The sequence below is a fragment of the Hippocampus bargibanti genome, linkage group LG03 (assembly GCF_051943395.1).
Source record: "Hippocampus bargibanti isolate YZ-2025 linkage group LG03, ASM5194339v1, whole genome shotgun sequence".
NCBI lineage: Eukaryota > Metazoa > Chordata > Actinopteri > Syngnathiformes > Syngnathidae > Hippocampus > Hippocampus bargibanti.
This window is the reverse complement of record NC_142736.1, coordinates 17,706,186-17,720,153: the sequence shown is the minus strand read 5'-3', so window position 1 is coordinate 17,720,153 and position 13,968 is coordinate 17,706,186. Positions and strand designations below refer to the sequence as shown.

The 13,968-nt window shown below is 40.5% G+C and overlaps 1 protein-coding gene across 6 annotated transcripts in view; it reads left to right on the top strand.

Annotated features, from left to right (window-relative positions):
- The window catches only part of dmxl2 (Dmx like 2), a 50,382-nt gene that overhangs the window by 1,892 nt on the left and 34,522 nt on the right, over window positions 1–13,968 (top strand). For 3 of the 6 annotated variants that reach the window (XM_088992354.1, XM_088992355.1, XM_088992351.1), the window contains exons 2-4: window positions 1,872–2,000; window positions 2,588–4,512; window positions 4,602–5,081. In XM_088992354.1, coding sequence (XP_088848480.1) covers window positions 4,995–5,081 — 87 coding nt within the window. In that variant the 5' untranslated portion in view covers window positions 1,872–2,000; window positions 2,588–4,512; window positions 4,602–4,994. Of the gene's footprint in view, window positions 1–1,551; window positions 2,001–2,587; window positions 4,513–4,601; window positions 5,082–13,968 lie in introns of those variants that run through there. The other 3 variants (XM_088992353.1, XM_088992356.1, XM_088992352.1) reach the window with 3 other exon arrangements.

The following is a 13,968-nucleotide window of genomic DNA, read 5'->3' as shown; positions in this document are numbered from 1 at the left end:
ATGTTACAAAAATATGCAAGACAGTATTACTGAATACTCCAAGTTGTCCCTTGGTGTGAGTATGAAAGCAGATGGCTGTTTGTCTTTTTGTGCCCTGCGATCCAGAAGCCCCCACGACGATTGTGAAGATAAGCGAATAGAAAAATGGATGGATGGATAAAAATATTTAGGGTTCATTCTCACTTTCCACTTGAAGTTTGTTAAAATATGAAACAGAATAGAGAGTCACGTTCACATCGATACAATGAGGATGACTTTCAGCATAGACGCTTTTGTGTGTTCAATTACGCATTTAAGTTCCATTCCGTCGTCACTATTACCCGTAGAATGTCTTGTGCCATAGGGCAACACTTGTGCAGCCTCCAGATATCAACCATCCATGAAATGAGGAAATCTATAATGCAGTTCATTATGTTTTCTTTAAATGGTACAGGCTTGTCGAGCAACCATCAACCACCCTCCAACCAACCTTAATAATATAATATATATATATATATATATATATATATATATATATATATATATATATATATATATATATATATATATATATATATATATATATATATATATATATATATATATATATATATATATATATATATATATATATATATACTTGCTCGTTTTTATTCACACTGTCTACCATCTGTGCTTCGCTCTCAGTAAAACAGATGAACAAAACGCATTTTACATTGCATATTCACAGGTCAACTAATGATGTTACAAGTAAGAACAATGCTTCTTTCATTCTGAAATGATAAACATAATAGTCTGCAAATTCGAGCTGACTTCCTATGATCTAAAGTAGGTCTGACATATTACACAATGCAAGTTGCACATTTCCTGCAATGATACGTTCAAAGCAACGATAACACCTTGGCTGATGAAAAGTGGAAGTCTGATCATAAACATGAACTTTGTGGTATGACTTCCCATTTAAGTACAATTATCATGAAAGATTTGAATCCAAGACTGGAATATATGCGCCTTAAAACTGGACAGAGAGACTGGCATCCTGTCAGTAAAGTACATTTGTCATATGTCTTAATTACTGAAAAACGTTGATTTCTGTCTTATACAGCCAGTATATGGAACATTCATTTTCTTCATGAACTAGATCAAAGTACATTTCAAAAATGTTTGAATGAATGACTTCAGTTGATAGTTCATAATTCTACATATTGAAGAAAAAAATAACGTGTGGTGAGAAATGCCAAGCAGGAGTGGCAATATTAAGTACCCCCCAGCTCTGTTCCTGTGCTAAGTTGAGTCATCAGACTTGCGGCTGCACATTATAGACAATCCGGTGAAGAAAGAGGTGCACCTAATGGCGTGTTGGCTCTGATGATGGGGAAAGTTTTGGTTTTTTTGTTGTAGGTGTGGAAGAGTGGGTCAACTTTTCATTCAAGTGTCCAAAACATGCACCTGCAAATTTGATGACGCGACTAAAATGTTGATGATTAATCTCTGGCCTTGGGTGTCCTGGTGCCAACTACAGATCTGCCATACATTTATACTTGAACACTGTTTTATGGGCATTTCACGATAAGCACCTAAATCCTATAACAGAACAGAACAGAACGGGTTCTAATTTGGGGCACATTTCTCCCAATCATTCCCTTCCAGCTCTCAATGTCATTGTGCACATGAGCATGGAAAGCCTTCAGCAGAGCGATGGGATCCAAAGTGGGAGTGCTCACCATTTCCCGCTCCAAGAAGTCCAAAAAAAGTGGACACTCTGAACTTCTGTTTGTTGCATTAACTACAAAAAAAGAGACGATTTCAAGGAATATTGTTCGATGTTTATTTCACCTACGGAGAAATGCACTGTGTTGTCGTGAACATTTTTCTTTTAATTTGTGCTTCAGCAGCAACAAGTAGAGGGCAGCCAAGCTGAAATTGTACAGAGTTGTGAGCATGGCAGACCTCCAAACCGATGGTGGCAAACAAAGTGGCAGCTTCAATACACATTCCAAGTGATGATGATTTCCGTTGTGGTATGAGATTCATTGACAAGTACCACATTTTGCGGATGTAAAAACGTATTGCCAACATCATAGAAGTACAGTCGAGTACTTGCAAGTACTGTTGTAAATTGTTGCAAATTAAATATTCACATTTTAACTCATTTTCACAATACAGTGTACTGTACTTATATATGGGAAGAAGAGTGGAGCAGATGTTTGTTAGGAACAAAAATATTTAAGAATTTAAAAAAAGAAAGAAATTAGCACATGTACTGGTCACACATGAATGGGGGCAAAATGTCACCATTAGGGTTACAGTCTATAGATGTGAACCTGATACTTTAGCAGAACGGTACTTGCTAATGTGCAATATTTTGGTATGTAAAGAAAGTATGATCTTTAGAAGGCTGTTGCACCCCGTTTTTTTTAAACTTCATCGCTACCCCGGTCCATTGGACTAAAAGAAATGGAAGTTAGTTTTACGAACTCCATAGCCAACAGTTTATAATGCAGGATTTGTTTTATTTGTACATATTTCCCTAATGTTTGTATGGTCGGATAAAACAAACGTTGTGCTTCATGGCCACAATTCCAAAATATATGTTTGTCCACAACAGCATTCATCCCCAAATGAATATCATTCCAGCAGTGAAAAATGCTGCTTATAGCAGAATACTTCATCAACAGAAAGACATGCCCATTTCATGGTAAGATCAGAGCATTGTCATCAAATGGTGAGTATAGTTTTGCTTTTTTGATTGTTGCTGTGCTGATGACCATTTTGTGTTTGGGAGCCTTTTACTGAGCGAGTTGCTTGTTCTGTAGCCACAAAGGCACATAAGTCTTTTTGTGCCGGTCCCAAGCCCGGATAAATACAGAGGGTTGTGTCAGGAAGGGCATCCGACGTAAAAGCTGGGCCAAAACAAACATGCATATCATACCTCTGAAGATGGAGGTTACTGATTCGCTGTGGCGACCCCTTGAAGGGAAAAGCCGAAAGGAAAAGAAGAGTGAAGTATGGTTGTGGTAGCAATATGCTGAAGGTCTGTTTTTCTTCTTTTGGAGCTGGGACGGGAAAAAACGAATAGTATTCTAAATTCTGCTTGATTGGATTTAAGTGCCTTGTATTCTATAATTAGACTGCTTCTGGGGTGGAAAAAAATATTCCTTAGCAGCATCAAGCACTAAATGTATCATGGATGAATTTCTTGCACTATTCTACATAATCACTGTTTTGTGATATTATAGGTGTGCAGGTAGGCAAATGACAATATTTACCATGTATTCTTACTGGCACTGTTAATGTCACAAACCTTGTTTCCATTTCCCATCTTACTGCCCTGTGTGTCATGTTTGCTGGGAGGCAGCCTCCTTCTGATGATGTCACAGTGGATAACTAATTAGGCCACTGCATTGACGGCTGTTCTTTTTACACACAGTCATAGTCAGTGTTAATACTTTCATTTCCGACAAAGACAACTCAAGGAAAGCACATTATTGTGACAATGGATTCGTGTTAAAACATCAGAGGAAAACAGTCAGGAGGACAACAATGTGTGACCTGCTTCATTAAATCTCATCAGTGTGAGATGAGTAAGAGGTGATAATTGAGTGATAACAGACAACAGACACTGAACTTCAGGGAGGGCTGCCTTAGTCATGATTTAATTTCACCCTAGAAATAGGGTGAAATTAGTGATTCAGATCATTATCCATTGCACGGATAATGATCTGAATCACGTATCCTTGTGAGGGTCACGGTGTGTATGAACCTATTCAAGCTGATTTGGGGGATTCGGCGGGGTTCCCAAATTGGATGTCAGCCACTGTAGAAATGTCAAAAAAAATGTCTCTGTTCATATAAAAACGTGGGCTTGAGCAATATTTTGAGGAATAGAATAACGAATAGTTGAAGCAAATGTATCAATAATAATAAAAACCATCATCATGACTATAAATGGGTAGAATCTGGACTATAAATCTCCTGCAATTAATTAAAAAATACATGATTGGCTGAAGACTAAATGTCCATAGATGTGAATTATTGTTGTGATTGGCTGGCAATCGGTCCTGCACCCTGCAATAGCCTCCATGTCAATTGCAACTACAGTGAGGAAAGCAATAATATTGGATCTGTTATGAACGCTTTGGTTGCAATTGCATCAAGGATTTTGTGTAATATTCGTTATTAATTAATTGTTTTGTTATTTGTTGCAGCATTCATCTGTTTTGCACCACGTCGAGCAAGCACTTCATCTCGGTGTTTGCAAATGCTCTGAAATACAGTATTTTTCAAATATGTAGGCAAAAATAAAACTATCTGGGTGGGTTGAAATCCACCAGCACCATCTTTTTTTGCATTCGCTATTTATTACATGGCTTTAAAAGTCACAAATGTGGCAATAAAACAGGATGCACAACATCACAATTAATCTACAGCATTTCATCAACATAATCATAAGCATCACCAGTCACCACAAAGCACCATCAACAGAACGAATGTACAGTGGGAAGAAGTTGAAATAAAAAGACGAGTGCATTGGTAAATTCATTATTTCATTCAATTCAATCCTTAATACAAATGTACTGCATGGACGTAAACTTGTCGACTCTATGATCTATGTGCTGTAGGTCTATGAACACCTAGTCGTGCCTAGGCAACGGCGTGAACGCGCATGGCAGCCTGGCTCGTCGCAGAACCTCCTCAGCTGCATCTGCTCCCTCTGCTGTCTTGGCTTTTACGATTAATCGTGGGGATGGCGTTGACAGCGGGAGGCGACGGATGGGCGCTTGTACTCGTGTAATGGATGACACGGTCATATGAAATTACCTTTAAGACTGGAAAATACCGCCACCCACTCTACAACCACGACGTCTGTGGAGCAAGACGACGTAGCGAGGCCGTGGAAAACTCAAATGTTTACTGATGGAATCCTCAATTACTGGTACATGGAGAAACCGACAGGGAGGACTCGCAAATAATTAAAACGGAATCTGCTGCTGCTAAAAAAAATTGGAAAGAACATGCATCTGCATCAGGTGCTGACGGGAGCGGTGAACCCGGGGGATTGCTGCTACTCGGTGGGCAGCGTGAATGACGTCCCGTTTACGGTGAGTTTTATTTTGATATTATTTTACCCGAGTTGATGGGAACAAGACATGCTCCGTGGTTGGTTAGCTAGCTAGCCTCACACCAGCTGCTACACGGGGGCGATCGAGACCGCTGAAGCTAAAGCTATCGGCTAACCGGGTAGGAAGCTAGCAAATGCCGCACTGTAAGAATCCCAAACACCCAAGACTTCCCTTGCCTTCCTCATTGATAGTCTGCACTGCGTTAAAAACACCTTTAATGACTGCCATTTCCTCGCTAACATCGACACTTGTGTATTACTGCTGTTATTTATGTAGCTGATTAAATGTCATTTACTCAATGACCTTTATAAGCATGTTGTCACGTTACAATTACTGCAAGGGAATCCCTTTGCGCATCCATTATTGTAACTAGAAAATACTGTACTTTATAGTAGTCTGGATGTAATCGTGCTCTTAACGGGGAGGGGTCTGTGTGCTAAGCGTGAGCGGCATTATAGTATTTGGTTGTTGAAGTGACTTAGCTCGCAACCATTTGGCGTTAAATCCTTCTCACGAATCATTAGTCATCCCAGCATCAGCCATGACGTAGACGACCTTATATGGATACACACGTGCTGGAACGTTCATGAGTCTCGGAAATAATACCAAACTTCTGCGATGCTCACGAAACAGTGTAAATGCACATTTTCTCGCGCTTTTTAGGCACGCACGGTATCGCACGCCCCCACCCCGAAATACTGTAAAAGCAAAATCTCTGTAAACGTGACTTCTTGTTGGAAGGGACAGTACATGGGATCTTTCTGAATCCCTAGTCATTACAGACTAAACAGGCGTTTCCGGTTGGGTCATTGGTTTACACCAATGTCAGCTGTACACCAAGGCACTACCCCCACCACCATCAGCCATCAACAGCTACGAATGGGCCCAGTGTGATGGACTCCAGATTAGTTGTTGCAGTGATGTCATTCATGTGAACTAGCTACAGACACCCCACAGGGTTCCCATCCCTTGGTGTCATCTATCCTTTTCATGATTGTTTTCACATATTAATTCATACCCAGTGGCATGTACTGCTTGTAATGACACCTTGATCATGTTAATTGACCAAGACTTATGTAGTGTTTGAAAACAAACAATTTAAAGTTATTAAATGCAGACGTGTTATAAAATTTGAGTGTACTTAACAAATGTTCAGGGTGTCCCCGCATACTGCCCAAAGACAGCTGGGATAGGCTCCAACACCACTGTGACCTCATTGAGGAGAAAGCAATTCGGAAAATTAATGAATGAACGAATTAACAAATGTACTACACTAAATTAAAAGAAAAGCAATTAAGGCACTCTAATATTCTGCACATTTTGAGCATTTAATTTTGTGATTTTCTCTCATACTCTCATACTAATCTGTTTGCATGCAGGCTAAGGCACTTTCGGATTTAACAGTAGATGCATAAACTTTTACATGGTCTTTTTGGTACAAATACTCTTCATCTTGATGTCTGGCAGCTTCCCCACATTTCTCTCTGTCTGCATCATAATTGGTCAATATTGCATTTTATCTAGCAATATAAGAATAGTCTCACAGTGGCCACTGATGGTCAGTAATTTGGAATCGTCCACTCAATCCCTTCCAATTACCTTTGACATTTCCCTCTCTGGAGCATTTCGCTGCCGAATGTGAAGCGGTTGGGATGAGAATCAGCACCTCCAAATCTGAGACAATGGTTCGCAGTCGGAAAAGGGTGGAATGCCCTCTCCAGGTCGGGAGGAGATCTTGCCTCAAGTGGGGGAGTTTAAGTATCTGGGAGTCTTGTTCACGAATGAGGGTGTGAGGGAGCGAGAGGTCGACAGGGAGATCGGTGCGGTGTTTGCTGCGATGCGGACTTTGTACCGATCTGTCGTGATGAAGAAGGAGCTGAGCCAAAAAGCAAAGCTCTCAATTTACCGGTCGATATACATCCCAACCCTCATCTATGGTCACGAGCTATGGGTTGTGACCGAAAGAACGAGATCCCGGATACAAGCGGCCAAAATTAGCTTTCTCCGTCAGGTGTCCGGGCTCTCTCTGAGAGATAAGGTGAGAAGCTCCGTCATCCGGGAAGGGCTCAGAGTCGAGCCGCTTCTCCTCCACATAGAGAGGAGCCAGATGAGGTAGCTCGGGCATCTGATGAGGATGCCCCATGGGCGCCTCCCTCGTGAGGTGTTCTGAGCATGCCCCACTGGCAGGAGACCTCGTGGACGACCCAGGACACGCTGGAGAGACTATGTCACCTAGCTGGCCTGGGAACGCCTCAGGATCCGCCAGGACGAGCTATAAGAAGGGGCAGAAGATGGATGGATGGATGGATGGATTTCCCTCAAATGGACAATTTTAATTAAACCAAAAGATTAGTGATAAGCAAAATGGTTTTAGTCACTTTGTTGTAAAGTGAATGGCAAAGGTGATGATGGTATTGACCTTTGGGGATGACAGTGATTTATTTTCTTATGTCCCATGAGACACTGCCCTGTAAATCTCTTTTTTTTCCTTGGCAGCCCACTATGAAACTATCATGACTCATACCTGAGTTTTATGACATGCTCATCAAAGGTTTATTTCATGTTATACTCCTTTAATATTTTGTTCGTGCAAGCTGCATTGTAAAGATTAAATCAACATTATAACAACTTTTGGACAGTTTGCTTCAAATCTCTTGTGACTGTTCATATAAAATTCGAGGCAGGTGCAATGACTGCCGAATGTGTGCTTTGTCTTTTTGTTTATGTTTTCTTCCAGACATTTGCTGCCTCCTGAAGTTTATTAAGTCATTTGAATGAAGTCTGACTCATTATTTGTCGAACTGGGGATTTTCTATATTTATGGCAAACTTGTCCTCTTCTGCCCTCATGCTAACCTCAGAGAGAGGCTGTGAATGCATGTGAAGTTTGCTCTAAGGCTTGTGCATCATTGTAGAGGAGAGCTAGCTCTGGGGCAAAATTGTGCACTTTGCCTTGAGGCCCAAGTTTCTGCACTTGGGGCTTTCCCTCTCTGTCCGAGAGGACGTTTGAAGAGCACTAGATAATCTGTCCAGTGTATTTTCACTCATACTGACCACCGTGGGCTCTTGGGTCAGACCCCTGGAATACGCACACAACACACACAAGCACAATAGCGTTTGACACAACTGAATTTCCAGCTAAAAGATATAAAATGTCATTTTCCCACGCTATAATCATCACTGAAATAACTTAAAATTGATAAGAGTGAAATTTGCTGAAATAGATATTGACAGCCACAAGACTTCTGGGTCTTGTCACAGTTGCAGGGGTTTCAATTGTGCCTGTGCCATGTGTCCAAAGAAAAGAGATGCTGCACCTCCTGTAAAACAAACAGGCTCATTTATATTCTGGGGTTGCTTTGCCAAACACATTACAGGGTGTATTCAATATGTAGTGGGTGCAAAGAAATCTCAAAACTATCCTGACACACGTGCAAAATGTGCCGCCCCATTTCAGAACAGACAGATTGAAAAAAAAGATGAAACATTCAATTTGCAAAACACCTCAAACTTGAAGGTTAGGATAATATACTGATGAACAATAAAGTTATAATGATATGTTTTTTTGGACACAACAACACAATGTAAACCAGATTGTCTCAAAGTAAACCTTTTTTTCTGTTGTAGTTTGCGTGTAAAATGTGAAACACCACTCTCTGTAATAAAAGAATCTGTTACAAATTAGATAACAAGGAGACAGTATGAACTTAACACAACTAAAATGTGAAACAGTTGTCTGTAAAAATAAAGGACTTCAACATATGATCATATGGCAATATACCGGGATCTAAAATTCAGTGACTGATGGCAGCTATCAATGGCCTTGTGCCGCTCAGAAGACTATTATCTCGCCATTGTCCAACAAAGATGAGTTGTATTTCTAAGCTAAGATATGTGTCAGGGAATGCAAAAACTGGCTTTTAAATAATAGCCGAAGGACAAACAGTTGGTCTGCATGTGCATAGCCCCCCGCGCCCCCCAACCGCCAATTGACATTGCCAACTACTTGACTGGCATGCGTCCTACCAGTCATCTGTCACTTTTGGCTCAGTGTGAGCAGGGATCGTTCAGTACTTTGTTGTTTGTACACAAAGTAAAAAAAAAAAAAACACGGCGGCAAAGCAAACATTTTAAGTTGATCAAAGCATGATAATGTTGCTGATAACTGTATCTTATTTACGTACTGCAAGACTAATAAAGGTAAGCCCAATCTTGGTATAATAGTCATTTTAACAATCACTGAGAATGTGGTTAAAGTTCTTGTGTTGAGGCTACTGCTCACTTTTTTTACACCACTCCCAAGAACTTCATATTTTTAAATGTGTCATGATATGTTTTCAAATTGGATCTTGCATGTTTTACCTGTTCTTGTTTTATTGGTTGTACGTTCTATCAGGTTGGTTAAGTGTTGAATTATTAAATTGCTTGATCATATAATTTTTGCCTTAACCTTCCCATCTTGTTTATCTTATTCAAGTGCAATGCATTCCTGTGTTTATGAAATACGACCCAATAATGCGTCGAAATGAATGTATCATATTTATTCATTCTTACTGTTGCTGATTGTTGTTCATTGTGTGAATAGTATCACCCCATTAAGTGTCTTATTGCATAACATTTAATTAAAACGTTTTTGTAACTAGTGTAACTACTTTTTTCTCCCAAGATGTATACATAGTATTGCCTGTTTAATTTAAGTTAGGAAGAAAGAATTGCATGCAGATTAAATGTTCAAATTGAGTTTACAAAGTAGAATGAGTACTACTCATAATGCGACAAACATGTTCGGGAACCACTTTGTTAAAAAACAGTCTCTCTGTGTCCACAGCAGTCCATCATGCTGCTTCCAGAAGCCATGCTCCAAAATTAAAAAAAATGCATATACAGGATTACAATAGGTTGGAGGGTGTCAAAGTACATTTAGGTGATGCAGACTGTCTGAATACTCAAGAGCTCTCACTGAGCTAAAAATGTTTAATTTGGGTTAAAAAAAATATGTCAGCGAAGGCTTTTGACTGCGGCAACTAATCTCGTGCAGAAAAGCGTTGGGAGCAGCTGCAGCAGCAGAACATGTCTGCATGGTTGAGTTAGTCATTGGAAATAGGAGGCATTGGATGGAAGAAAGACAGAAGTGATCCCACACTCATTTCCTTTAATCGACATCCACTCTCCTTGCCATAGTCAGTGCATGCACACATTTTTCCCCAAAGAAAAGTGTTTCTTAAAAAAAAAAAAAATTCAAACAACCGCTCTTAAGGTTCAAATATTTTCAGAATTGCCATTAAAAGATGCTCTTTGCAAAGCATGTCTCATCGGTTCTCCAAAAATTTGACAATGACAAAACTGTCCTCCAGAAAACCGGAATTGACTCTTGTGTAAAATCACCACTTGGGTATCCCAAAATTAACCAATGACAAAAAAATTTACAGGAAGTCATTAGAAATCTCTCTTTCTAATCTCTCTTTCTATAGACAAACAGATGTATTTTAGATTATACCCGGGGGAGGCCACGCCATGTGTCTATGGCCTGCCAAAAATACATAAAGAAGGGTTCCCCCTCAGGCCTATTGTTTGTAGCATTGACTCCTCTACATACAATGTAGCCAGATATTTAAAAACTATCTTAGCTCCGTTGGTTGGTAACACAGAATATCACGTAGAGAACACCACAGGGTTTGTAGAGAGGATCAAAGACCTCATATTGGAACCTAAGGCAACATTGGCATCTTACGATGTGACTTCTCTCTTTACATCTGTCCCAACCCCAGCAGCAGTCTCAGTGGTGAGGACGAGACTGCTGGCGGACGTTTCTCTGCATGAAAGAACCAAACTTAAACCGGACCACATCTGCCAATTATTGGAAATCTGCCCTAATACGACATATTTTCAATTTAGGGAGAAATTTTACAAACAAATTCATGGTTGTGCTATGGGCTCACCAGTTTCACCCATAGTGGCTAATCTGTACATGGAAGAGATGGAGAAACAGGCCCTCACATCCTTCCCGGGGACAAAATCTCGACACTGGTTTATATCTGTGGACGATACTTTTGTCATAATTAAAAAAACAAGAAATTCAATCCTTCACAGATCACCTCAATTCGGTAGACATCAACATTTACTCGTGAGGACATCAAAGAGAACAAACTAGCCTTTTTGAATTGTAAAGTAATTATAAAAGAGGACAGAGCGCTAGGAAGTCTTTAGGAAGGCTACGCACACTGATCAATACTTACTTTTCGATTCCAACCACCCTTTACAACACAAACTAGGAGTTATCAGAATACTAATAAAACTAATACCAATAAGCGTTGAAGGTAGAGAAAAGGAGTTAAAACATATCAGGAGAGCACTCACAAACTGTGGGTACCCTCAGTGGGCATTTAACAAATGTCAGAAAGAAAGAATAGGGAATGAAACCAAAAATTCTGAAGATACAAAAAGAAGAGGAGTAGCAGTACCTTACATTGCAGGAGTTTCTGAAAAAACTAGAGTCCTTTGGCAACACAAAATTCCTACTTATTTCAAAACGATAAACACTTTAAGGCAAAAATTAGTGCATCCAAAAGATAGGCTGCCAAATGAAAAACAAAGTAATGTAGTTTATTCAATACATTGTAAGAATGAAAATTGTAAAGAGCAATACATTGGGGAAACTAAACAAATTCTCAAAAAAAGACTATCAACATTGCAGGGATAATACTAGTGGGCCTCAATCGGCAGTACATTTGCACCTAAATGCTAGTAACCACTCATTTGACGACAATGAGGTTAAAATTTTCGCGAAAGAACATAGATGGTTCAAAAGGGGAGTAAAAGAAGCGATTTTAATAAAACAACTAAATCCTTCATTAAAACGGTTTGGTGGGGTGAGGTTCAATTTGGATCTGTCATACAATAGCCTGCCTAGGCAACATAGGATTAGTAATATTAATGAGGTGATAGCGGTCGAAGTGGGGCAATCAGGCTCGTCGTTAGTCAGGACAATAGGAAAAAGCAGTGGAGTTGCAGTGAGTCGTCCTCTGCTCCCCCCAACCTGAGAGCAGGGACCTATCATAGCAGAGTCCGGCACCGTCATGTCTGGAGGGTAGGGATATATATATATATATATATATATATATATATATATATATATATATATATATATATATATATATATATATATATATATATATATATATATATATATATATATATATATATAGATAGAGAGAGAGAGAGAGAGAGAGAGCTACAAGTACCTTGGTATACCACAGGCCAATGGCAACCTCGAACTAACAACAAGGAAAGCGGCTTCGAACAAATACCTCCAGCGGGTGAGGCAAGTCCTCAGAAGCCAGCTCAATGGCAAGAACAAGACCCGGGCAATAAACAGCTATGCCCTGTCAGTGATCAGATACCCTGCAGGAATAATAAGGTGGCCAAAGGAAGAGATTCAGACCACGGATGTTAAGACCCGAAAACTCCTCACCATGCACGGAGGGTTCCATCCCAAGTCCAGCACCCTGAGACTGTACACAAGCCGTAAGGAAGGCGGCCGGGGACTAGTGAGTGCGAGAGCCACTGTCCAGGATGAAACATCCAAGCTCCATGAATACATCAAAGAGAAGGCTCCAACGGATGATGTACTCAGAGAATGTCTCAGACAATGGGGAACAGAGGATGAGGTGCTGGAAGAGGGACAATCATGGGAGGAAAAGCCTCTACACGGGATGTACCACCGAACCATAGCAGAAGTGGCTGCACAGAGGCACTCATCCTGGCTGCCCAAGAGCAGGCCCTGAACACCAGAGCCATAGAGGCAGGGATATACCATACCAGACTAGACCCAAGGTGTAGGTTGTGCAAAGAGGCACCTGAGACAATCCAACACATAACTGCAGGGTGTAAGATGCTGGCAGGGAAAGCCTATATGGAGCGCCATAACCAGGTGGCTGGCATAGTCTACCGAAACATCTGTGCGGTGTATGGACTGGAAACCCCAAGGTCCAAATGGGAAACACCTCCCAAGGTGGTGGAGAATGACCGAGCAAAGATCCTGTGGGACTTCCAGATACAGACCGACAAGATGGTAATGGCCAACCAACCAGATATCGTGGTCATAAATAAAGGGGAAAAGAAAGCCGCTGTCGTGGATGTAGCGGTCCCGAGTGATGGAAACATCAGAAAGAAGGAACATGAGAAAATCGAGAAATACCAAGGGCTTAGAGAGGGCTGGAGAGAGCCTGGAAGGTAAAGGTGACAGTCGTGCCTGTGGTGGTCGGAGCACTCGGGGCAGTGACCCCCAAACTCGACGAGCGGTTGCAACAGATCCCGGGAACAACATCGAATATCTCGGTCCAGAAAAGCGCAGTAAAGTCTGACACCTTCAAAAAACTACAGATGACGGCTGAAGAAACCTTTTCATCGATGGACCACTCCTGTACGACTGAGAGCTTACACAGACACCTCTCTTTCTAACATTCACTAATTTTGTATTTTTTCTGATTCCACACACATGATTGCGTTCGTCTGTCAACATTCCTAGTAATATTTATTTAATATGTATCCAGAGTAAGCTCCATTCTTCGTATAAACATTGACCAGACTGACAAGCAGAATCATACTTAGCGATGTCCATCAGATAATTAGGTTGGAGGGGAATTCCTGCTTAGTGAAAGATGACAACATTGTTGATGGCATTGTGATTCAGAAGGGTCAACTGTTCTATTGATGATATGATATTGGATTTGGCGTTCAGTATATTGCATTGAATACTGTATATATCCACACCCTCACTAAAATATACTGAAATATATCAGGTTAATCTTTGGCCCAAAAACAGCCAAGTTTTCTTTATATCGGCTATTTCTTTTATCTATTTGGTT